This window comes from Amblyomma mixtum, chromosome 6 (genome assembly GCF_055824585.1).
Source record: "Amblyomma mixtum isolate Tamu chromosome 6, ASM5582458v1, whole genome shotgun sequence".
Taxonomy (NCBI): Eukaryota; Metazoa; Arthropoda; class Arachnida; order Ixodida; family Ixodidae; genus Amblyomma; species Amblyomma mixtum.
In genome coordinates, this window is record NC_143017.1 from 106,779,984 (window position 1) to 106,804,077 (window position 24,094).

Consider the following 24,094-nt stretch of genomic DNA (forward strand, 5'->3'; position numbering starts at 1 on the left):
TAGGCAACGTACGTGAATCTTGAAGCATTCATCCACTTCTGCCCTCAGCTTTTCCTGTGCTTCCGGGTGGATAGCCAGCAAGTAGAGGGTGTACGCGATAACAGTCGAATTCGTGTCGTTGCCAACGAGGAAGAAAAGCAGGCACTGAGCCATCGCCTCGTCTTCAGTGAGCGCTGCAAATAAATACATCACGTGATGAAGCACTTAACCATACTTAGCGCACATATCGCGTACTAGTCACCACGGAGAAGCACCTTGACATAGTAGTGCACGGTGCAATCTGGGGTCTCCATGCGCTGGTTCCATGCTGCCACCACATTAAGAAACAAAATTTTTGCAATGACTTGCAATCACTGCCGGCAGTTTGCGAGCTGTAAAAGTTTTTTAAAATGTTGGAAGCAACATTTTAGATGAAAATAAATTTACTGCCATGCTATCCACAGCTCAGCGTCCTTCACGGCCCTATTAGAACCATTATTAGAGTCACTGGGAATTTTTTACTTGACGGCGTTAGAGTGGACGCTCGGCTGTGCGCGTTGTCACACTAATTCAGGATTGGTCGAGAAGGTCGTGACGTCACTAGTTGAGCTGTAGAATGAAAGTGACTAAATCGAGTTAAATAGCGACTAACAGGAAATCACATGACTGAACTTTAATTATGATGCATCACGTTGTGAAGTAAATTAAATGCGCTGAAAAGAAAAGTGGGGTAATCATTTGGGAACCGAACCGATGAACCTTGGGCTGCGAGTCAGACACGCTACCCCTCTGGCATTGAGTCAGATTCCTTCGACTTGGTTAAAGAAGACATTGTGTGCCTTTTGGCGTCTAGTGTACCTAGCGACGTATGCTAGTAAGCCTACGTAATTAGAGGTAATAATTAAGAAATAAAGTAGGAAATAATCAATAACGTGGTCGTGTCATATACCCTTAACGTGGAGCTTAAGTGCCACCCTAATTTTTGGATACAGGGTTCATACGTCCGACTGCTTCTCATCCTATCTGATCCTTCTTGTTGAATCGATGTACTCATTCTGCCTCATTTTGCAATAGACGACTCCTATTCCCAGTCAGAATAACTAATTTCCTTAATTGTTCAGTTTTTCCGCTCGAAAGCACGTGCAAAACACAAAACAAAGCAATTCATGAAATGAACGTTTCTGCCGCACAACATATTGGAATCGATGCCTATCATTACGCAGCACTGCCCTCCTGAAAGCCCCAGTTTCGTATGGGAGTAGAGGCTGACGCAGAACGTACACGTTCATTTTTGCCAACATTGGGACTGTCATCCATCCTTGTCCTGGTGGATTCAGAACAAGGTCTCTATTTTCCTTTCCGCGTCTTTATGGTGTCCATGTCACTGCGTTTTTGCACACTTTGTAGAGAAAAAGGGCTATTTCTTGTGCACTGTATTTCTTTTACGTCACGTCTATGAAACCTTCACGTTGCAGCCTCTGCTATGATGAATTTTCGGTGTACACAATGTGACACCTCTTTGAATGGTTTTTTTATTTTAATTTTGAATGCTTTTGATCTGTATTCAAGGGGGTCAGTCTTCGTCAAGCTACTCTTGCGCAGCTTTTTTCCGTTGCTCGTTTTCTTCATTACGAAGGTACAAATAAATTTGATTTGATTTGTATAAGCACGGATATATAGGAAATGGGTGCTGGCAAAACTTGTTGTCTAATTATTTCTCCATGGATGTCAGAAAGTCTGATATCCAATGACGATAAAGATGTAATATAATGCAATAAGATCCAGTGTTGAGAAACTATTACTAATCTTGCTTGGCCAAAGCTGTGGTAGGTATGATTGATTTGATTTGATTTATTGGGGTTTAACGTCCCAAAGCCACTTAGGCTATGAGGGACGCCGTGGTGAAGGCCTCTGGAAATTTCAACCGCCTGGGGTTCTTTAACGTGCACTGACATCCCACAGTACACGGGCTTCTAGAATTTCGCCTCCATCGAAATTCAGCCGCCGCGGCCGGGATCGTACCCGCGTTTTGCGGGTCAGCAGCCGAGCGCCGTAACCACAGAGCCACCGCGGCAGGTAGGTACGCGTGAGAATTTGACCAAAAGATAATGCAAAGATGGAGTCACAAAAGGTGTTCCATTTTATCTTGAATTATCAGGTTTAGCCACTACCACAGCTTCGCATGTCATGGAAGGGTAACGCTAAAAATGCGAAGAATTCGCTGCAAGGTCACCTTGATACACTTACACCTATCAGACGCGAAAGCAGACTCTGTCTTCAGGTCCCAGCCAAGGTTGAAGAGCTGCTCGTCACGGTCGGAGCTATTCTCTGCTGCAGCTGTCAGTTTTCCGTCTTGGGCGTCTATCATAAGTTGCAGGAAATCTTCAAATCGCTGGGAAGTAATGGACGAAAACATATTCGTGTACATGCACACAAGAGCACTCTGCACATATTCATAGGTGCTCCTAAATGGAATGCTTAACAAAGCTTACTTACGACATCTTGTTCTCGTCGTTTCTGTATGATGTTCTTGCAGAGCTGTATGAAGTACAGAAAAGTGTCTCGCTGGAAAGGACGGATCTTGAATATCCTCGAGATGGCCGGGAGTACAACTGTAAATATAAATTACGAATTAAAAATTCGACCAGACTTTTAATGCATGCCTTTTCGCAAAAAAGGAGCTCACGCTAAGTATCAGCATATCCTGTGTACGTGTGATCCGTTTATTGCGGCCAGACAGCATCATTGGTTTCTGTGCTTTATCTTACTTATCTTTAAAAAGGTGCCTTTATTCTTATGAGATATGTATCGTGCCGTACTCCCGGTACTGGCGGTGATACATATTTCCCGACGAAAGACTGAGGCGATCCCAAAAATACCTCCGGTGCACCAATGCAAAAGTGCTTTGCACTTGAGACATAACCATGCTTACGACGCACAGAGAAGCTGTACTTAAGATCACGATGCCACAAGCGGCAGAACATTTTGGCTTCACACTGCACTGTGTGGAAAGAATGTAGGACTCGGATGCAAAAATAAAGGGACGTGGGTGTGGCGACGGGGAGAAAATTTATGACAGTACCAGGTTCAATGCTGTATGCTTTTCATTATCACGTTTTTACTGTGCTAAATATTCATCTCCCGGAGAGGCAAGAGGTAAGCGGCTCCGATAAACCGTGTCGAAGTCTTCTGAGCTTAGGTATAAGTAAAACGAAGACAGCTTTAAGTCATGTTATTAATTGCTCACATTTTTTTGCAGAAGTACCCGCCTCATTTTCTCTCTTTAGTCGAATTGGCTGAGAGAGGCCTCTTATGGCCCAAGTAAGTTGTAATTTTCTCAAACATTGCTTAAATTAGTAGTACGTAACATCTCGAAACAAACTGTTAGCATGGTACAAATGTCATTATGAAGCATGGAATTGTTTTCTTCTTGTTTTTTGGTTGCCTCTTTAGTATTTAAATGCCCCAGGACATGATGGGGAGCGGGGAGGGCGGGGTCACACCTACTTCAGGCAAATGCTGCATTTCAAGCACTGGTGGTGTTGCCTACTGCACTAGCACCAAGACGAAGTGCATAGTACATCGTCTCTGTATCCATTCTTGATGCCTTCTATGACCGTTGTAGTGCACTCATACAAGGAATGTATGTAGTGCACTCATACAGGGATTAAGGAAGCATGTGATTAACATCGTTTTCCACTAGTCAGACTCCATGTTTGATAAATTAGATCCGCTTTTACATGCTCGGGAGAGTTTTACAGTTGTACAGTAGAGCCCGGTGAGTAAGGCGCTAGGAAGCGTTTTGTTTATAGGGAACGCTACGTGAGTTTTACCAGGAGCAGAACAGGACTCGAATGTTTGGGAAATGACAGCTGGGTGTGACTGAGATGCATAATAATGCAGTAAACGGGAGCTATGGGCACCATAAAAACCAGACAGCGCGGCCCACCCCTATAAATTATTTCAGTGGACGCGACGTTGAGGAAACGACCTAAACGGTCAGTAAGTTCGAAAAAAATCAGCGGAACGATCTGGCGTACCACGCAGCGGAGGACGCCGAGTGGATTGCCCAGCTCGGAAAGCAGAAGAGGGACTGAAGGCGGTAGAACGTCGAACAACGAAGGGACCACCGTTCGAGTCAATCGTATTGGAAGAGTAAGGCTGATACCGTCCACGACCCGTGCTGGAATGTGCTACGCGGGTGCCACGAAGCATTTCACACTGACATATACTTTCGACGTCAAGATAGACTGCAACATTTTTTTGGCAGTTTTCTGGATCAGCTCTCAGTTGATTTCAGAAAGGCTGTCACATTCATTTTTGCGCATACGCGAAAAACAAAGAAGCGGTCGTCATGGGGTACTCACAGAAGATAAAGAGGCGAGGTGTGACTGTTCCAGAGAAAGACTCCCTAGTCTTCGTGACGAACTCGTTAGTCTGGTCGGAGTGAGAGTCTAGCCGCGTGCCGAAGGCGCATCTCGCAATCACGTCCAAGGCGTAGTTGCCGTAGAACCTGCGCGGAGGGAGTGAACGCAGACTTGTTACTGAGGCAATTACAGGGGCTCAGCCTAAGGAAGCCCGAAATGTCTTCAATTGCATCGATCATCACATGTTACTTGTCATGCGTTCACATGGGTGTGGCGCCGCAATTTAAACGCTTTGATTTCACACATTTCGAATGAAAAAAAAAAAAGAGGACAGAAAATGCAGTGCGTTGTGAAGGTTTTGTGGCTGCTACGTTGACCACGTTTTATCTTTGCAGAAGGGCGTGAGGGAGTCTCAGTGTCACTTCTGGATAATTTTAGGATCTCTCTGCAGTCTTCTGAGACTTAAGTTACGATTAAAGCTGAAGCTGGGCACATATTATGGAGTGCAGTTGTTTTGTTTTGTGTTGTTTTGTTTTCCACAGGAAGTACACAGGAGCTTGCCCGTTTCTTTGAATAGCACCTGGAAGCATTAAGAACAAACAAGATTAGGCGGACGCTTAAGCTTCGCCTTTAAGAGTATAGAACGTGATAGTGTTATCGGATCCTGTTCGCATCGCCTGCATAGCACCCACACAACGAACTAATTCCTAATTAGCATACTCGTAATTACTCATCAGCACCTCTTCCTAAGTCGCTTCACTAAGTCAAACACGACAACGCATTTACTAGGTCCACCTTTATTCAGCTTCAACCAACGACTTGCTCTGTCTTTTGTAGATGTCTTTCGTGGCGTTTCCTGAAAGCTTTGTAAATAGTACATGTAAACAGAACATAATTTCAGTGTAATAAATGCCATTTTAAAAAAGAGCCTTCTTGGCCTATGGGTAGTGTGCCCGTCTCTCAATGCGATGGTCCTGGGTTTGATTCGCACCCAAACCCAAATGAAGCTCAATTCTATCAACTCTTTGCTGCCGTCGGGATTTTTCGATCACGACGACGCCGGCTCTTTTGCTACAAGCAATCCTAAACGCTGTCGTGTTAAAGCGTTTATGCTCTCGCTTCTCCTACTCGTCCGCTACCCTTGCTTCGCAGTCTCCTTCCTTCTGTTACCTTTTTTTTTTTTTTTTGCCGGCAATGTTTGTTTGTTTTCGTTTTTATTTTTGTGATCTTACAATGGTTTCTTCTTTGACGTTTTTTTGACAGTAATGAAGCACGTCGCCGAGCTTCCCGCTTTCGTCACACCAGTCGCTTTCTTCTCATCCGGACTGTAGCTCTTTGAAGGGCCAAGCATGCTACCTTACAACCCTCTTCCCCCCTGTACTCTCCCCTTCCTTCCCCTCGGCCTCACCTGCACCCTGGTTTGTCTTCCTTGGAGGGGTTGACCAATACACTCCACGCCAAGGATGACCGCCTTTGCCCTAACAAAGAAGGGGAGCCTCTTGTCGAAACAATGGTGAGCGAAGTGAGGTTTACCTGCCTCCCAGTGTTCATGCTTGTGCGTGTGCTGTCTTCAAAACGCATTAAAGCGCACAGTTGACGGTCCATTTTTGCGGGTAGGTCACACATCAAAAACCGAAATTGTTTTCATCTTACTCGTGCTGCCATCTACGTCAGTGGCTGGCTGTAGCCGACCCTAGACAGTCCGACTTTGAAGAGAACTGAAAATATTTTCAAAATATGCGAAGTTTTGAAGATAAACAGCCGAGCAAAAGCTCTAACAGTGCACACACTGAATACATCCAATGGAGCTGATAGTTGTGGCATGTCAAAGATGTAAAACGTTCCAAGAAAGTCTGTTTTAACTCTTTCCTAAAAAAAAGCACTTCATTATAAACTACTACATCTTTAAACTTGAAATGTTCGTGAATTCTTTCCAGGACTTTATTTTTGGACCGCTTGACTAGTTTGCTTTCAGTCGATGAGAGCATTGGATATATCTTCTGTTCATAGCATGCGTTCTTCAGGGAGCTTGAAATGTATCTCTTTTTTTTATGAAGGCCGCATCATTGCAAGGGTGCACTCTGGATACGCCGGAGTCAGAAAGATGTCTTTGCATATGCAGCGTGCGTACAACAGACGCAAGTTCCTCTACCTTGACTGTTCGTAATAACTTTATTTACGTCGCGCCTGTTCTCCTCTTTGTTTCCTTGAGCAGCGCGCGCGCCGCTACTCAGAGCAGAAATGTCTCATGACTAGTGTCGCCTGGTGTCAAAGCTTCGTAACACCAGCTTACCCTTCCTTTTAGGAAAAGTACAAAAAGGCTTAACAATCGCGTTGCTGAAATCTATAATGTCCCTCCAAATCCTAAACAGGTTCTGGTTGAACTATATGGAAGATATTTCAGTAGGAGCCGCCGCGATGGCTCAGTGGTTATGGTGCTCGGCTGCTGACCCGAAAGACGCGAGTTCTAAAGGCCCGTGTACTGTGCGCTGTCAGTGCACGTTAAAGAAACTCAGGTGGTCGATATTTCCGGAGCCCTTCACTACGGCGTCCCTCATAGCCTGAGTCGCTTTGGGACATTAAACCCCATAAACCAAACCATAATTCGGTAGGGTGCACAAGTGACTAGAAGAGGTTTTCAAGATCAATAGAGCACGGTGCGTGAAAGCCTACCCGGTGTATCTTTTGGCCCTCATTGCTTTTCCGATATTTTCGTAAATATTGTGGGGCTTCCCGCCCATGTCGCTCGGCACAAAAGGCTGCGCGTGTCGAGCGCTCGTCATCCGGCGTCATTCCTTTGCGAGCCGGTGCATCCTAGTATAACACCACAGCACATGTCCGACAAGTTCTTCGCTGGCAGTGCGGAGAGCGTGCGCGTAGTTGAACAAACGGCTATTATGATGGCCGAGCTAGAGGCGCGTGGGAAGCGGCGCGGACCAGCTGCCGGTGATACCGGCGAGACTTGCATGGTGTTCAAGGTTCGTGTTCTACGTGAACTGCCTTCTTTACGGATCCAGTACGGCAGCCTACCGGCAGAGTAACACCGGTACCCGGCGTAAGTGCCGGCGACAACAGCAGCCCCGTCATTTGGTAGCGTTGAGCTTCGAGTAACGATGCGTTGTCTGTTGCAGCGTGTAGCGTTTTGTTCTTTTTGTCTCTGCGTGCTAGATTCTTTTCTTTGCACAACAGCCAGGTAGTCCTTTATCGTTGTAGCGCGCGCGTAGGTGTAGCTGCGTCGTCAGCAGTGTCTCGTGTACCGCTGTTAGCGGACCATTGCAGTTCTGGGGAGCTCGGAAGCTGCTGTACTGTGACGCAAGTTTGGGGGCTGTACCTTGCTCGGACGGCGGTGCAAGTGCATCTCTTGCATATTTTAGTGCGGCTTTGTTAGCACGTAATAAGCGGTGTTGTCTGCTGCTTGTAGTGTGTTACTCGTCTCCCGAACCCTTGCTCCCGAACTGTGTGGCAGAGGGAGGTTCCCTCAGTACAAAACCTTACAATTAAATTTTTAAATTTTAAACTTGCGGCCACCTTGGAAATACTCACTGCTTGACGTCAATGTCCTCTTCCTTTTCTGCAGCTTTTTTCAGGTGCTCTGCTGACACGATGGCGCAATCTTCAATGAGTGAATTCATCTGCGGTTACGACGACGAAGAGCATCAATGCACGTTGAGAGTTTGTGAGCCTTTTATGAGCTCGCAAAGTCAGAGATTATACAGATGTGTAGGGTAACTGATCACGTAAAATAGTAAAGAGCAATACAAAAACAGTTTTGCAAATTTTTGTATTCTTTAGCACTCTGGCTGTCTTGTGACAAGCAAACCATTTGTTTGAAACTATAGGCCACTAGTAAAAGCTCATCACGAACACACACATTGGGCATGTCTGATAGCTGGAAGTGGTTCGCTAAGGTGCGCGCCAAGAGGGGGTCAAGCTTTGACTTGTAAGAATTCATTATATTTCACATTTGCTCCCTTGACCGCTGACAAGAACACCAGCGTTTGCACTGCGCATTCTGTACAGAAACTTGTATCCAGCTTTTTCTCTTTTTTTCAAGCCAAACTTTACTCTTTATTTGTAAATCTCCGGAAATGGTGTTATAACGCTAACAGCAGCGAGGCTACTATTTAAAGCTTGCAAAATTTCTGACGCCACACTATCCAACAGGTTTATCGACTTTCCGAGAAAACCCATAGCGTGTAAACCTACTTTGAGGCTTTAATCGCATTATCAGAATTTTCTCGTTCCTCCTTGTTTACCTGAATCTTTTAAGGCGCTAAACCGCTAAAGCGGCCCGTGATAGTTTTCTAATAGCAAACGCTGCGGTAAAAAAGATACCACTGCATACTCGTCCATGTGGTCGGCGGAGCGTTTACGGGAAAAGCAATGAAGTTTAAGTTTAGTTTTTCAGAAATAAAAAGTGCTTTTGAATGCGTCAATGGCATGTTTATGCATATGCAGACAATATTCACGGTTTTCTTGTATCCAGCACCGCTTACAGACAGGAATGTGCTTTGTCGGGCTGTTAGCGCAGAATTACGGGACAACAGGAACCAAGGAGGCGCGACACAGTTCTCCTTCGCTTCTGTTGTCTTTGTCATTTGACGCCAACAATACAGCCATAACTATAATGCGCCAATTAGGCAGCAAGAACGCGCCGGCAATTGCGCTAATAGTAAAGATAAGGCCGCCACACAATATTCGGCTAAATGTTTTACGGCAAGACCATTGGTTTCGCACCATGGGCACACTTCCGCACGGCACACACGTGAGCTCTTCTCAAAGTATGTCTATCGTTGATTACGTCCGCTACGAAATCCAACTTAATCGTCCATCCATGGTAAGTCTACACGATGCTATTTTGTTTGCCTGGTGCCCTGAACTTCTGTTAGCAGTGCTGAATGTGTATCACCAGTTTCTTCATAGCACCGACATTTTTATCAACATTTGTAAGCGGCGTTAATAGAGGACACTATTGAGCCCTTGTGAAATATTCCCTAGTGTGTATGTTCCGGTCTCTGTTGTTTAGGCGCAGCCAGAATAATCGGCGAAGAACCCTTGATGGAAAGACACAGCTCCCGAGCTGTACTCTGGCTTTTTCGCGCTGGAAGGTAGAGACGAGGTCCGAAAATCCCGAGCCCGTTATGTCGGCCGAAATAGAAAGCTGCGTTACTTTGCTCCGGTTCAGCTTGTGTTATCGACGCCTCTGCACATGCGCACACGTCTTCTGAGGTAGATTTTTTTTAGTTTTTGTCTTTGTGTTATCGCCTGTTCCGACGATGAAGCGCTCTTTCCAGAAGTACTTTTAGGTGTATGCGCTACTCCTTGCTTGACGTTGGCACTCGCCGCGCTAAATAGATCACGGTGTTTTAACAAAGGTGTTTTGTGACGACACTTGGAGACGAAGTTGCATTGGTGCAGAATTGGAGGGAATCAACAGAGTGATAGTGGAATAAAAGCTGACGGTGGCGTGTACGCCCAGCACGTATACTGTAATTACCACGGAGAACCTGCGAGCTACAACTCGAACACCCGTTAGTCCCACACGTCCACTGCCTGCCGACTGGACCATCCATCCCATTCGAGGCGTCGCCCGCTGCCGTCGGCCTGCACGCAGTTTGTTTTGAAGCCTCAGTAAAGGTCGCTTCGACGAAAAGTATGCCTACATTTCATTTCGCGAGGCTCCTTCATGAATGTTGTTCAAGCTCGCACACATTTTCTCCTACAACAATTTTTCGAGAGCCACATTATGCTTTTCGATCTGCTATTACTACATCCATGAGACGTGACAGTTTTGCCTAGACCTGCTTGGCGCAAACAAATACTATTCAGATCGCGATCTGTAGTTATCGCTGAGGATGTTGTCTAAAGGTTGCAATGCATCACCATCGATCGTTAGTCAGCGGCCACGAAGCGAGCTGGGTCGTTCCTAAATGAAGCTATTTAGGTATTTTTGCTTTCCTTTCTGGCTGCACTGAATAGGGTTCTCTTTATGCAATGATCCTTCATTCCGCACTCTGTTTGACTGGTCCTGAATTAAAAAAAGGAAGCGTACCTCTTCCATTATGAGTGCAATCCGCTTCTCTCATTCAGATGCCTTGATTTTAAAGGGGCGCAGCCGCAGCGTTATGCTCTCCTCTGTCTGAGCACCGCACCGCAATTTCGCGCTGCAGCCATGCACGTCACAGCATCGCTCCCTTTTGTATGTCACAAGCTGCCTTATCCATGCTTCAAGTTAATGCTGAAAGGCTGTGGTCTGTGTTAAGTAGAGTGCAGCGAAGGATTGACAGGGCTCGTACCTCTGCATGGATGGCCGTACCACTTTTTGTGTAGGGTGCTCTGCAATATACTTCTTTCATAGACCGTATAAAAAAGAATGCCACACTGAACATCGTAATATCATGCGTCTTTTTTTGCGTGGTTATATTGAGGCAGTTGAGAATTTATCATAAATACTGACTAAAATGTATGAACACTGGCTTACTAGAAAGGTTTATGGTGTTCAAGACTCCGAATGCTTTTAAGAAAGAATGCGTTTAAAAACCGAATGTCTTCAAAGTGTTAATTTTGTACCTTCTTGTACATCCATTTAACAGGCATAGTCTGCATAAAATTCAAATAAACGACTTAAAATATATTTATCTGGGGGTATATATATACTGGTCATGTGACTGCGGCAGCTTTGTACTGATTCTTCGGCACTTATGATGGCAGTCTGCTAAAGGTTTAATAGACCCAGGTTTATAGATTGTCTCTACACAAAAGTATACTAAAACTGTACGGGCATAAATTTGAGGAAGTCTATTGATATTCTATAGACCTTTGCCTATGAGACCAACCGCAAACTATTGTTTATAAAATCTCTATAAAGAAGTTTACTTTTGCGACTATAAATTATGGCCCATTGGACCTTCGGTAGACGTCTGTGTATACACTGTACACAATAGGCTACCGAGAAAGTAAGGCCATAAATCTCTAGAAATCTCTAAACCTGTGTCTATTAAGCCATCAGCAGTCTTTTTTGTAGTGACAAAAGCCTACAAAAGGGTCAAGCAATAAATCCTTGTATTGTCCATTGAGAGTTAAAGTATTTTTCTTCAAAGAGTCTATAGAGTACATAAATAAGTCTATAGACATGCTGTGGAGTGCCGAAAGAAATTTTTCATGGCAGGGCCATTATGGTACCGTCATAGGTGCCCGTGGGGATCTTGGCCAGCGCAGTTTGCTCTTCAGCACAATGTTTGCAATAAAATACACTTAAAATCAAGCTTATTTGCTTAATAACCACTAAAATCTTTTAAGCAAGTCAGTTTGATTGCAAAAAAAAAGAAATATGGACTTAATAACCGCTGAAATCTTTTAAGTCAATATTTCTTTTTTTTGTACTTCTGAGCACATTAACCTGAAGAAAGCTTCCGGCATGTTTTCTGTGAGCTTCAGCTTCTCGGTGATACAACCATCATGGCGGCGATCAAAATCGGGCCGTCCCAAACTAATGTCACTAAATTAGTGCGCCATGTATTTGGTCAGCATAACAGGACCAAACCCACGATAACTTCTCGTTTGCCCACCATCCCTACTAGTGGTAGGCATACAAGAAGAGTTATTATAACGGCTGCCACCATGGCAAGCTAAGACGTGGAAAGGGTGCACATGGGAGGCCGGCTGTCGATTTCACTCCAGATTCAGTATATCTACTGTATATGGTCCCGATATCCATGTGAGTGGAATGACGGATGTGCAGCCATGGTCACCTTTCTTAGCTTTCCTGAGGAAAAGGCGGGGCTTGCTGCGGGGCGAATCTTGCGCCACTTGTCCACTGCAGCGACGCTCATCATGTTGTCCAGCAGGGGGTCGAAAAAGGTGAACGTCTGTGAAGTGAAAGGAAGAGTAAGCGGCGCAGCTTTTACTCCAAATAAAAATACAACGGGAGACTGACAAATGGTCTCTCCCGCGTTGAGAGTTTTGACAACGAAATAACCTAAGTGAGTACTATGGAGGTTTATGCCACTTCCGCATACGTACTCTTCGGTTAGAAAGGTACGGGAAGTCCTTGACCAAAACTTGCTTCACTAGTTCCGGATCGCTGACAAAGAGAACCGCCCTTCCAGTCTCAAAGGCGCTGCAAGTGTGGTCGAAAAGTGACGCAGAGATGGCGTGTTAAGAAAAACCAAACACTGTGTTCGTACAGCTGCAAGCGGGTACCTTGGTTTTCAAAGCACATATAAACGTTGACGCAGCATCAGATCCTCGCTTTCACTAAGCTATGACAATTGCACCTTCATGGGGCTACCATTCTTGGGGTTATGTCTATACCTGACGATGCGCCATCTCCAAATATCGACGGACGCAACGGACCGTTCGCTACACTATGTTATATGTTATCGTTTATTGCTGCGAATAGAAAATCTGCGGGAAATTTTCATACTGCACAAATGATCGACTCACCCAAACAGCCTCCCGTACTTCTTGTACCTTTCAGCATCAATTTCGTGAAAAGGCTGGAATGGAAATTTGATTAGCCAATTAGCAGACTTGAGTACTACTATACATCAGCGGCAATAGACCACAAAAATCAACAGCATAGAGGAAAGCGCTGTAATCTTTCTTAGCGAGCAAAGCAACAGTATGGTACATAACTGATATCCGAGATAGCACATCTGAAAAAATTAAATTGATCCACTGAGCTATCCGAAGCGGCGTTACTTCATATAAGTTCCATTCAAATAAGTTTTGCGCTCGAGGTTTCCTACGAAAATGCAACTTGAAAGGAGGTGTGGGTCAAGGGGGCTCGATGAACAGTCGGCATTCGTAATGCATTCAATGAACGTCGATTGTAGCATGAGTAGAATACGTGTAACCTCTTGACAGCGTAATTATTTGGCGTTAAACTAGATGTAAAGGAGTGTAGTGCCTGTGCATGACATCAACCTTCCTCATTTAAACCACTGCGCGCGCCTAAATGCGTTAAATACCTCATACTTTCCCTTTCGTGCCATAACTACATGTTACACTTTCAAAGCAACGTTTGCTGATGGAACCTGAACACGTGTAGGGTATTATAAATTTTACAACGACCCGTGGAATACCACTTCAGGTTTGTGTCCGCGGTGCTAATGCACAAAGGAAGCTAGGATATCGCTACACCTTACGGTCGTGTTAGAAGTCGGAACTGTTGGAAAAGTCAAGGTTGATGTCATGCGCAAAAAAAAAAAACTACGAGAAAACAAGCCATATAGACATAGCGAGAAACGGAGGCACTTTTCACAAACGCTTGTACGGATTGCTCCTAATTATGAGCTATAAAGTACTTGATTCTTTTTTTTATCGGGTACATATCATCAGGCAAAAAGAAAAAAAAAGGCCAGAAAGGAAAAAAGGCCAAAAAGAAGAGGAATTCCTGCTAAATCATCATCGTCATCATCATCATCAGCCTGACTACGCCCACTGCAAAGCAAAGCCCTTTCCCGTGACTCTCCGATTAACCCTGTCCTTTGCCAGCTGCGGCCGCCGTATCCCCGCAAACTTCTTAATCTTTTCCGCCCACCTAACTTTCTGACTCCCCCTGCTACACTTGCCTTCTCTTGGAACCCCCCCTCCGTTACCCTTAAATACCAGCGGTTATATTACCTTCGCATTACATGCCCTGCCAAAGCCCACTTCTTCCCCTTGATTTCGACTAAGATGTCATTAACCTGCGTTTGTTCCCTCACCCACTCCGCCCGCTTCCGATCTCTCTTGTGACAGTGAAACCGCTCAAAAAGGCAAGGACGACAGATGTCTCTCCTTTTCTGTAGACATACAGATGTATGTCTCTCCTTTTCTGTCGTCCTTGTCTTTGGCATTTTCCCTGTCACAATGAAAAACCAACTTCCATTATCTGATCTCTCAACGTTACACTTATTTTTCTCTGCGTTGTCATTAACTTGAGTTGAACCCTCTTTGCTAGCCTCTGCGTTTGTGCCCCATAGGTGAGTACCTGCAGGATACAGCTGTTGTATACTTTTTCTTGAGGGTTATTGGTAAATTGCTGATCATGATCCGAGAGAACCTTGCGTATGCGCTCCACCCCATTTTTATTCTTCAAGTCATTTCCCTCTCATCATCCGATCAGCGGTCATTACCTGCCCTAAGTAGACATATTCTTTTACTACTTCCAGCACCTCGCTACCAGTTGCGAACTGCTGTTCCCTTGCTAGACTGTTGAACATTACTTTGGTTTCCTGCATGTTCATCTTTAGCCCCATCGTTCTGCTCTGTCTGTCTAACTCATTAATCATCCTTTGCAGTTCATGTCCTGAGTGACTTAGCAAGGCAATGTCATCAACGAATCGCAGATTACTGAGATATTCTTCATTAACTCTTATCCCCAACTGCTCCCATTTCAGGCCGCAGAACGCCTCCTGTAAACAGGCAGTGAAAAACATTGGCGAGATCGTGTCTCCCTACCTGACGCTTTTCCTTATTGGAATTATATTTCTGACTTTATGGAAGACTATGGCAGCTCTGCAGTCGTTATAGATATCTTCCATTATTTTCACGTAACACTCTTCTACACCCTTATTCAGCAATACCTGCATGGCAGCTAAGGTTTCCGCTGAGTCAAATGCTTTGTCTAGATGTGAGGTACACAATACAATACATCCTTCATTTTCGGTAGCTGATATTAATGCTATCACATAGTTGCAGGGCGTCCGACACATTGCAGTATATATACCAAATCTTAACTAGTGCTGATTACTTACTTTAAAGAGGACCTTTAAAGTAGGACCAAATATCAAGGCGAAAGGCTCTGCCGGAATGCCTTGACTTTTCCAACAGTTCCGACTTCTGGAAGCATACCTGCAAAAGTCATAAAAGCAAAGGGTAGACATAAATATAGATGCCTTCCGTATACCACCTCGATTCGTGAAATTATTAGTTCTATTCTAAATCGGCGACATTTATAGTGGACACCATAGCGTAGCCTAGTGTAGTTTCAGCGCGACTCGATTAACGTATGCCGGTGCGGCCCAGTGTCAGCCATCGCGGTCCTAGCCCGAAACCGTATCATTATTAAGAAGACGAAGAGAGCCAAGCGATGCGGACATTCTTCGCATGGGCTCCGAGAATTTTGCCTATTTTCCAGGGTCCAACTCTTCTGGGACCAAACATTTTCTATCGAGGACCTGCCTTACATCGTCTGGAATCTGCGGACAGTTTTTGAAGCCCTTGAGTGCCCGTTACTTTTGCATTTGCGGACTTTGAAACGTCCCGAGGCTATGCCGCCCGCTAAGCCCAGCGCAGCTGTGCGCTCGCTTAAGCGACGCGAGACGCTACCCGCCGAAATTCTGTATGGAAATCAATACGGCTCCAACGGAATGCTCTCCACATCGCTCTTCCCGGGCCGCTTACTGACGGCGCAGCAATGGACTTCCAGGAGTCTAGCCCTGGCAATCCGCCGTCAGAAAACCAGCACGGAGAGGCACTTCCGTGGGGGTGCCCCGAAAGAAGGGCACTACTCCAATTGTACTCTGAACCTCAAAGACGCAACAAGCAACGTTTTGCAAGAGGAGAAAGAGTCACGGTAATGGGCACTAAGATCTCCCCACCCTCTTCCTCTCCGATTCTCAAGGCGGAAATTGGGAAGAAACCGCTATATAAGAGGCAACACCACCCGCTGCTGCCGCGGAACTTCAATATTATCATCCGGCCCAAAAAATGTTTGATGACGAAAGATTACTCAGACACCCAGATTTCCCGAGTGATATCGCCGTCCTGCGGCAACCGAATCGACGGCTCCTAGCTCATGGTGAGACTATGTCAGGGCTCGAACATAATCGCGAGTACAGTCAAGAAACAGCTGACGTGGCACGCCGTATCATCACCTCAACCTGGTGGGCATTAACTTCGCGGTGTAGCGTCTCCGGATTGAACGGAGTCATCTATGGCCTGGACGCCAAACTACCCCTGAAGAGTTAACGGCCCACCTGCAAATCCTTTGCCAGAGAGTAGAGACCCTCCAAGCCGGTATATTGGGGGAAATCAATCCCGAAGTGATCACCTGCAACTCACCCTAAATACCACGATGGGTTTACTATAGCAGAGAGGCGAGGAGCCTATACCGCTACAAGGCTACAAAACAAGTGTTATACGTCTCCTGTCGTATGGACCACTACTCGGACGTTTGCCCATCACCCAAAGTCAAGATGAGCCACGCCGGCGGCACACACGAGCCAGCAGACAACCACGACCGCTCCTTAAGGTGCGCCGTCTGTCAAAAAGTCCACCCAAAAAATACGAAGTAATTAGAGTACGCAGCCGCAGTCAGCAGAACCTATTAGCCTCTATATTGAGGATCAGAAGATCCCGGAATAGGGCAAATCTTGGGTGCTAGGGCTCCCTTTTATGGCAGATCATTGCAGACTTTGCATACAATTCAAACGTTCAAATCAACTACCACCAAGATCGCTAGCATGATAAGGCACATCCCTGACCACAACCAACGCATGAGGGAAAAGGACACCCTTGTACTTGTCTATGCCTTAATTATTAGCAGGGTTATCTATGGTATCCCGCGCCAAGGCCTCAACAGAAGCAAAAAAGCCCAGATTGACTATAAAACAGCTAAAGGCCTTCCTATAAACGTCAAACAATCGGTTAGAAGTCCTCGGCGTTCACAACACCGATCAAGAGCTCAAAGATAGGATCCTCGTCTTCCAGAACACAAAGCTCCTATCCACGGCAGATGGCAGAGTCATACTTCACAGGACTAGCACGCCGGGAGATTGGAAAGTTTTGGGAGCCATGTATTACTGCACCTCATTAGGGAACACTGAATGGTTGCACCGGTACCTAAGCACATGCAACATGATCTGCGAGTGAGAAGGCGCAATGCTGGAGGGGATAATCCTCGACAAAAAACCCAGAATGACATTTTTATGCCACGTACGTGAATGCAGCGACATGTACGGTTGGGGCGTATTCGCGATGGCTGCGGTAAACAACGTATACAACCCAGTAGTAACAGCCTCCATTAAGGCAGAAAGCCCCTCCAAAGCGGAGGCCGTAGTGGTGGCCTTGGCTATTCAACACCAAGACTCGGTATACGGCTCACATTATCTTAAACTCCCAGCAAGCCTGCCGTGATTATACGGCCGGCAGACGTCCCGAAAGAGCAGAACTCCTTGCTGCTACCTCTTTACAGTAACATCACCGAATTACGTGGACACATGGTCATGCCGGGTTTGAGGGCAACGAGGTGGCTCATAACCTAGCTCGAGCGCTAATTAAGCAATCTGATCCTTGTCATTATCACCTCACACTTCTGTCCACATATGCCGAACGTCTAGGAACAGTACATCTCAACCGTAGGAAGTACCCTCCATAGCACAAAAACCTAAACACGGCAGATGGTGTAGCCTGGCGCCAAATACAAACTCATTTCGATACCTACATAAATAAAGCGAAAGGCGCCCTACTAATACTCGCCAAATACAAACTCATTTCGAAAGCTACCTAAATAGAGCAAAATGTAACCTACTAAATACCCTGACACCTCGCCCTCATGTGACGCAAGTACCAGACTTTTCCACGTTTCGTGGGTGTGCGCGGCCAAACCTGATCCTTTGAAGACGACGCATGTGTTTTATGAGCTTTAAAATAACCAGCGTATCCTTGGAAGATCACGTAAAGCCCATCGACCAGGCTCGTGAAGCAGATCGAGCCACTGGAGTTCTGGAATGGGGACCCCACCCATCTGATTGTGAAGCAACTCTCAAGACTAGTTTCTCAACAAAGTTTATTCGTTCTCACTCTCTACATTTCTTATTCCAGCGCCCCTCAATGACTCACCACGAGCTTGCAGTGTCCTAAACTGCCAATGTCCGAAACATCCAGCTCTTTTAGAGCGCAGCTCTTAGGCGCCCGTTTCTGCGTTTCGCGGCGTCGCCGTCGTCGTTGTCCGTTGTAACCAGGAGAGTGTAAAAGCGCAACCTCCTCCCCTCCTTAGCAAGAAATAAAAAAAAACAGCGCCGCGCGTCGTAAAACGGGGGAGAAGGAACCCTTGAAGAGCGACTAGCCTTGTGTGTGTGGCTGCCCCCTCTCCCACCGCTCGCCGACGCGGCGCGCGGGGGATTGCCACCGATTGTTCTAGACTGTCCGAGTCGTTTCTACGCGATGTTGACGGAGAGGGCGAAGCCTTGCGTGCGCTAAGAGTTGCCCTCCACCTCTTCACTAGCGCGATGGCGGCTGCGCCACGACAGAAAGTTCCAGATACTCCTCGAAGCCACTCCCGGCCTTTGACCAATGGGGACACGCGCCCAGTGCGAGAAGGAGAAGGAGACTGCACAGCCGACACTGTGTATCTGCACGCCTGCCTTGGCGCGAAGAACAGACAGACGAAGAAGGGCGTTTTCCGCCCGAGCCGCCGTTTAAGCTTCAGTGAACAAATTGTGTTTTGTTTGTCTGCGTCTCTCTCTTGTGGTAGTGCACATTAAGTGTAATAATTCTTTTGTATTGTAATCTCTCTCAAGTGTAACTTTACTGTTAGTGGAGAGTTTTTTGAAGAAGGAATATGTCTGAAAAATAAAAGGCTGTTTGTAATTGTACATACATGTTTGCTCGCATCCTTTGCCTCAATCTATCGAAAAGCTGGAACAGCTGATGAGCTGCGCTCAAATTTCGCATTTGGAAATAACGTAATCGTCGGCAATTTTTTTGTTTTGCTCCAGAGCTCTGCGGAAGTCATTGCCTTTCCCGCCATAGAAAATATCGAGTTTCTGGCCTCAAAAGATGCGTTTTAGCCTGTGTTGACACTGTGGGGCCATGAAGAAGGTTTGACTATCGGATACGCCCCGTGAAAGCGAAGACAAAAAGGAGCGGAGGAGGCAATATGTCGGAGGGACCTATGCAGCACGGAAAAAAGCGTCACGTGCCCTACATGTGTAAGAGGAAGAGAGATAAACAACATTTATTTCCTAGTGCTCTTGTGCGGTGGCCAGCGAAGCTGATCAGTTCACGCTGCTACTGGTTCGAATCCCAGCTGCGGCAATATTTATTTATTTATTTATTTATTTATTTATTTATTTATTTATTTATTTATTTATTTATTTATTTATTTGTGGTTTGCCCAAGGTCACCATCGTACAAACCGGTGGGCCGGTTTGACATCGTGAAGCAGTGCTTTTACACTAAAAAGTTGGAGGGGCACTTCAGTTTCCCTTTAAGGGAATGACGTAGTGGCGTTAATAGGTTAATGCTTATATATGCAGTATTCGTCATTCTCGACTTTACATTCATAGCTTCCTGGGAGTCCTCACACCACCTCTGGCGCAGCGTTGGGTTTATGCAAGCCAGGTTGCTCTTCCCGAGTAACCTCTCACAGCCAATCATTAATCTATTTGCCACCTGCCATGGTGGTCAGTTTGCTCGCAATCTGATGAGCGGGTTGTGATGACGCGACAAGGTCACGTGAACTAGGTGGCTCACATAAGCTGCTTCCCGGGCCGCTCCTGCTGCGAGTCTTGCAACGATCGCCTTCTCTACCGACTCCGAACTTTTTTTTTTTTTTTTTTGGCATGGGAGTACTACCGCTCTCGTGTTAAAATGCGGTGTAAAAACCCGTTTTTGCGACTTTAAACAGCCTGAAGAACAACAACAACAGTTGTGAAAATACTTCTTTTTTAATACTACAGTGCAGTTTTAACAAAATATATAGACCCGAGGGGCGCTGTGCAGTGACGCCTAACTTCCTTTCTGTGGCGCTGACACTTGTAATGAGCGAGAAGCACTCCCTGCAGCTCCAGTTCTTTTCACAGGTTTTAACAGGTTTACATTCAGCTGTTCTGATGCATGGTTATGTGCAATTTTGCTTCAGAAGCTTCACCCCTGAACCGCACTAGAAAAACAAACTTCGCCCGCAGAGAGACCACAATTCACATAATTCCAGTGCCTTCGCGTCTACTTACTGACTAATCCCACGAGCCACTTCCAGCGAGTGGGTATAATTTTCTGCATTCCCAGTACCCGAGCGATTCGATGAGCAACAGCGGTTCAGCGGCCTCAAATAATCGCGCCGCGAATTACCGCCTCATGCGGTTAGCGTTTTGTAGCGAGAGCGACACTACGCTACCCAGTCAAGCATTTCGTCGTGAGCCTGGGAGGCCGATAGTGCGCGTGCGCGAAACCAGAGTTCGCCGCCGCCGCCGCCGCGCGAGGAGCCGCGCCGGCCCGACTACGGCCGCCGGCGCCGCGCGTGAATGCGCATGCGCGGCAGGTGCGCGGCGTATGAAGTCAGAGCTCTGCCGCCGCCGCGGCCGAACTGTAGCTCTCGCTACGTATATCCTGGCAGAGCTGAGCTAAGCCACCACCATTTTTTTTCTTCCCGTGTTATCCTGTTGGCTATATGTCCTTTCTTTCATTGCTTAGTTTTAATATTTAAAATTCTCAAAGGCGTCCAGGGACAGCAAAATGCCATGTATGACTGCCTTCTCGCCATCGCGTGCTGCTCCGTAAGCCTTGCTGCCCGATAAGTCGAGCGGTCTTCTGCTAGGGCGCCCGCCAAGCATTCTAGATATTGTCGACACGTGTTGACTCTCGAAGCGTCCCGCCTCATCAACCGGCTGCAGCGCCGCCCCCTTCGAGCATGTGTGGACGCGCCCAACGAACGTACCGGACGCGAAGGGTGACTGATAGCGACGATAGAGATAATGATTTACGTCGTTCCCGTTTGTGTCAATAAACAGAGGTTATGAGTGGAAAATAATCGGGAGAGCGCAGCGCGTGCCTCTCCTTCGTGAAAAGACCGGCGCTGCGCTGCTGAGGGCGAGGGCAAGGGGGCGAAAAATAAATAGCGGCAGTAAGGACTGCACGGAAAAAGCAAAAGACAAATGGCAAAACACAGTGAACGTGAGAGGGCAACCGCAGACCGATCCTCGGAGGCTTTCTGTCAGGAGGTGGGCGTCGCCGTCTGTGCCTCCGCGATAGGGACAGACGTTGGACTACACTACCCGCAAAAAATTACGAGGAACTTTAGCGGCTAAAGTGGTGAAAGGCGAAAGCCTGAGTGTTGCATTCTGCTACGCGATTCTTCACTTCACATTTTGTTGGTGCATTAATTGACTGTCAATGAATGACGCTTAAGCTTCGCCTTTAGGAGTGGAACGCGACAGCGTGTTGTAGCGCTGCCAGGTAGTGGACGGAACGCCACCACCCGTTCGGCGGAATGCGTTGCCCTTTGAACGCAACGCTTTTTAAGGAAAGGAAATGGGGCTGTAATTCTCTGTCGTCTCGGTAGACACCTGAGCCCCACGGTACAGGAAGGGAGGAAGTGTGAGTGAAAGAAGAAAGAGGGGCCGTAGTGAAGAAAATGGAAATTGTATTTGAGGAAAGGAAATTACGCATTAACTGTCTCACATATCTCAGTAGACACTAGTCGAAAATTGTATTTGAGGAAAGGAAGTTGCGCAGTAACTGTCTCACATTTTCGGTGGACACCCGTCAAAATTCGCGCGTGGTGACGTCACGACAATTTGGACCAATCTGAAACGCGGACAAATACGCCTTGCTCGTCGGTAAATTGGTTTTTGAGGAAAGGAAATGCATCTGTCTCTCATATCTCGGTGGACACCTAAACCTCGCCGTAACGGGAAGGGAGGAAGATGGGAGTGAACGAAGACACCGTATTCACTAGACGCACCTTTGTTCATTCCAAACCGTCGAGCGGGCATGGCGGAGTGGTAGCGTGCTCGACTCGCACTCCGGAGACCGGGGTTCGATTCCCAAGCTCAGCCAATTTCTTACTCGGTTTTATTTATTTCTCTGGTCTGACTAGAAAGGCTAAGTCAAACTTACTTAGAGCATCACTATACGATCCCTTTAATTGGTTGCATGGTTAGTAGCCAAAGTACAATTGGCCCCGTTTGAAATTCGCGCACTGTGACGTCACGACCGTTTCGACCAACTGAAAAGCGTGACATTTCTGTCGACAGCTCCTGCTTACAACGATGAGGCATTAAAGGCTTCCGCCTTAAAAGCTCGTCTACTGCAATAAAGCTTGATATCTCTCTAACTCTTTCTCTCTCACAGAGCAAATACAAGTGCCCTTAAAGTAGCGCAATCTGTCATGGTATTGCTTCAAATACCAGTCACACAGTGCGCGTTCTGTTGTGGCAACGGTTGAGTCATAACCGGTTCGCTTCATGCCGACGCTGGTTCGGAGCGCACGGAAAACTTCTTTTATGCAAGCATACTACTTTAGCTACCACTTCAGCCCTTCACCGTGGTTATGCGCCTCCAAATCACGTGATACATGACGTCACTCCACGTGACACGATGACGTCACGACAGTAGAGAAACGGGGGCCCACCTCGCGCCGTCGCTGTGGTTGTGCGCCTCCAAATCACGTGATACATGACGTCACACCACGTGACACGATGACGTAACGACAGTGGAGAAACGGGGGCCCACCTCGCGCCGTCGCTGTAGTTGTGCGCCTCCAAATTACGCGACATGATGATGCTTCGCATTCTCCAGGCTTAACCAAGTTAAGGCTCAGCATTTTTTTCACTGCCCAAGCATTAGTAGCTCCAGTGTGCGTGCGTGTGTGTGTGTGTGTGTGTGTGTGTGTGTGTGTGTGCGTGTGCGTGTGCGTGTGCGTGTGCGTGTGTGTGTGTGTGTGTGCGTGCGTGCGTGTGTGTGTGTGTGTGTGCGTGCGTGCGTGCGCGCGCGCGCGCGAATGGTACAGAAAATCCCAGCGATGGCAAGAAAAATCGGGTGACCCCGTCAAGCGGCCGTATGAAGCACAACATAGCGGAGTAACGCCATTTCAGACAATCCTGTACATATTCGCCGCTGGCCGACCTCAATGTGGCGCCAGTGTTCCCGACAATGGTACAAAAGTTGTGACGTTTGTCGGGCAGCGTTCCGAATGGTGTCATAACATTTCTTGTTGCATTAAATTAGATGTGCTCCTCAAGTTGAACACTAGCTTGCGGCAGAAATTCGACCGACGACATGTGCACCTTCAAATGTATGCCTTCACAGACTTTCGTTTCAAAATTGTCATGCAACCGTCCATCGTACAGCGTTCCGGGTGGTCTTATAGGCGCGTCTGTGGGTGTGGGTAGTCATGCTTTGGGGGGAAAAAAAATCACCTAAAATAAACTCGGTTCGCAAAGAGCAACTAAACTCTACATCTTGCATACACAACATGCTTTCGCTTCCCCATAAGTGACTGCCCAATTTTTTTAAAGCAGGAATGCATTTTTCGGGCTGCATTTTCACCTCTCTTTGTCCGCAAATTCCCTCTGGTGTCCGACTGTACACAACACGATGAAATGGCGATCTTCAACTGCGCCACTGAAGCTAATACTAGCTAGTAAACAAAGCAACCACAACGCAACGCAGTTAACCAGTAGCCCACGATGACACATGAATGCTTTCGCAGTCACAGCACGTAAGTAGTCAAGTGGCCTCTAATTTTTATGTCTGATTGGCTCGTCGCGTGCATCAGATGTGTGTAATACGCTTGTGCCAACGCAAATGACTTCCTTCCTTGAATCCGACAGATCGAACTGACCTAGAATGCGTGACATCATGGAAAATTAAATGGAATAAAAAACGAATGTTTGCGTTGAGACGGTAGTAACAAGATGATTCGAGGTGGCCGTGTACACGCTATGCCATAGGTGGTGCTTACACACGAAACCAGGGAATAAAGGATCCCCTAGTGATAAACTTCCTGGTTTTGTTCCTTGCGTATTCACGAAATG

General features: G+C 46.7%; 4 protein-coding genes across 4 annotated transcripts in view; 3 read left to right on the forward strand and 1 right to left on the reverse strand.

The window, feature by feature from the left end:
- Positions 1-8,114, forward strand: part of LOC149339939 (glycoprotein antigen BM86-like) — a 161,290-nt gene extending 153,176 nt beyond the window's left edge. The window contains exon 19 of the mRNA XM_089548659.1: positions 7,924-8,114. The gene's annotated coding sequence lies outside the window, so the exon portion shown is untranslated. The remainder of the gene's footprint in view (positions 1-7,923) is intronic.
- LOC149339943 (acetylcholinesterase-like) overlaps positions 1-24,094 on the forward strand; it is a 113,992-nt gene that overhangs the window by 13,110 nt on the left and 76,788 nt on the right. The gene's annotated exons all lie outside the window — the stretch shown is intronic.
- Positions 1-24,094, forward strand: part of LOC149339944 (acetylcholinesterase-1-like) — a 245,475-nt gene that overhangs the window by 12,571 nt on the left and 208,810 nt on the right. The gene's annotated exons all lie outside the window — the stretch shown is intronic.
- Positions 1-24,094, reverse strand: part of LOC149339945 (cytochrome P450 3A21-like) — a 43,869-nt gene that overhangs the window by 4,954 nt on the left and 14,821 nt on the right. The window contains exons 2-10 of the mRNA XM_089548669.1: positions 15,089-15,185; positions 12,792-12,844; positions 12,369-12,465; positions 12,098-12,214; positions 7,890-7,978; positions 4,347-4,492; positions 2,476-2,591; positions 2,227-2,371; positions 13-173 (exon numbers count right to left, since the gene is read on the reverse strand). Of these exons, the coding sequence (XP_089404795.1) occupies positions 13-173; positions 2,227-2,371; positions 2,476-2,591; positions 4,347-4,492; positions 7,890-7,978; positions 12,098-12,214; positions 12,369-12,465; positions 12,792-12,844; positions 15,089-15,185 (1,021 nt within the window). The remainder of the gene's footprint in view (positions 1-12; positions 174-2,226; positions 2,372-2,475; positions 2,592-4,346; positions 4,493-7,889; positions 7,979-12,097; positions 12,215-12,368; positions 12,466-12,791; positions 12,845-15,088; positions 15,186-24,094) is intronic.